Source organism: Phalaenopsis equestris, unplaced genomic scaffold, assembly GCF_001263595.1.
Source record: "Phalaenopsis equestris unplaced genomic scaffold, ASM126359v1 Scaffold165237, whole genome shotgun sequence".
Classification (NCBI taxonomy): domain Eukaryota; kingdom Viridiplantae; phylum Streptophyta; class Magnoliopsida; order Asparagales; family Orchidaceae; genus Phalaenopsis; species Phalaenopsis equestris.
In genome coordinates, this window is record NW_018185193.1 from 1 (window position 1) to 297 (window position 297).

Genomic DNA, 297 nt, shown 5'->3' on the forward strand with positions numbered 1-297 from the left:
CCTCAAACAGAGCCCTGCCGGCAGCGACCTCCTCCCTCAACTCCCTGAGCTGCTCAGCCGCCTTCGCCTTGGTAGTGATGCTGATAAGTCGTCCCTCAGGATCCTTCCATGAGCTCTTCCTCCGCGATTCCTCGTGCTTCAGCAGTATGTGCGAAGCCCTAATTCGTTCAATTCCAGCAGCAGAGACCGCCGCCGCCGTATTCCTCTCCCTTTTTCTCTTTCCGTTTTCCATTCTCCGCTCCGTCACCTCCCCTTCCGGCATGTGAGGCCGATTTTGGTGAAGATGCTTGCTGTCCT

The 297-nt window shown here is 56.9% G+C and overlaps 1 protein-coding gene across 1 annotated transcript; it reads right to left on the reverse strand.

Annotated features, from left to right (window-relative positions):
- Positions 1-8: 8 nt before the first annotated feature.
- Positions 9-291, reverse strand: LOC110034186 (peptidyl-prolyl cis-trans isomerase Pin1-like; the record flags this gene model as incomplete). Its single annotated transcript, XM_020738478.1, has 1 exon — positions 9-291. A coding segment is annotated over exon 1 (254 nt), but the record flags the coding sequence as incomplete, so codon positions are not given.
- Between the last annotated feature and the right edge of the window lie 6 nt (positions 292-297).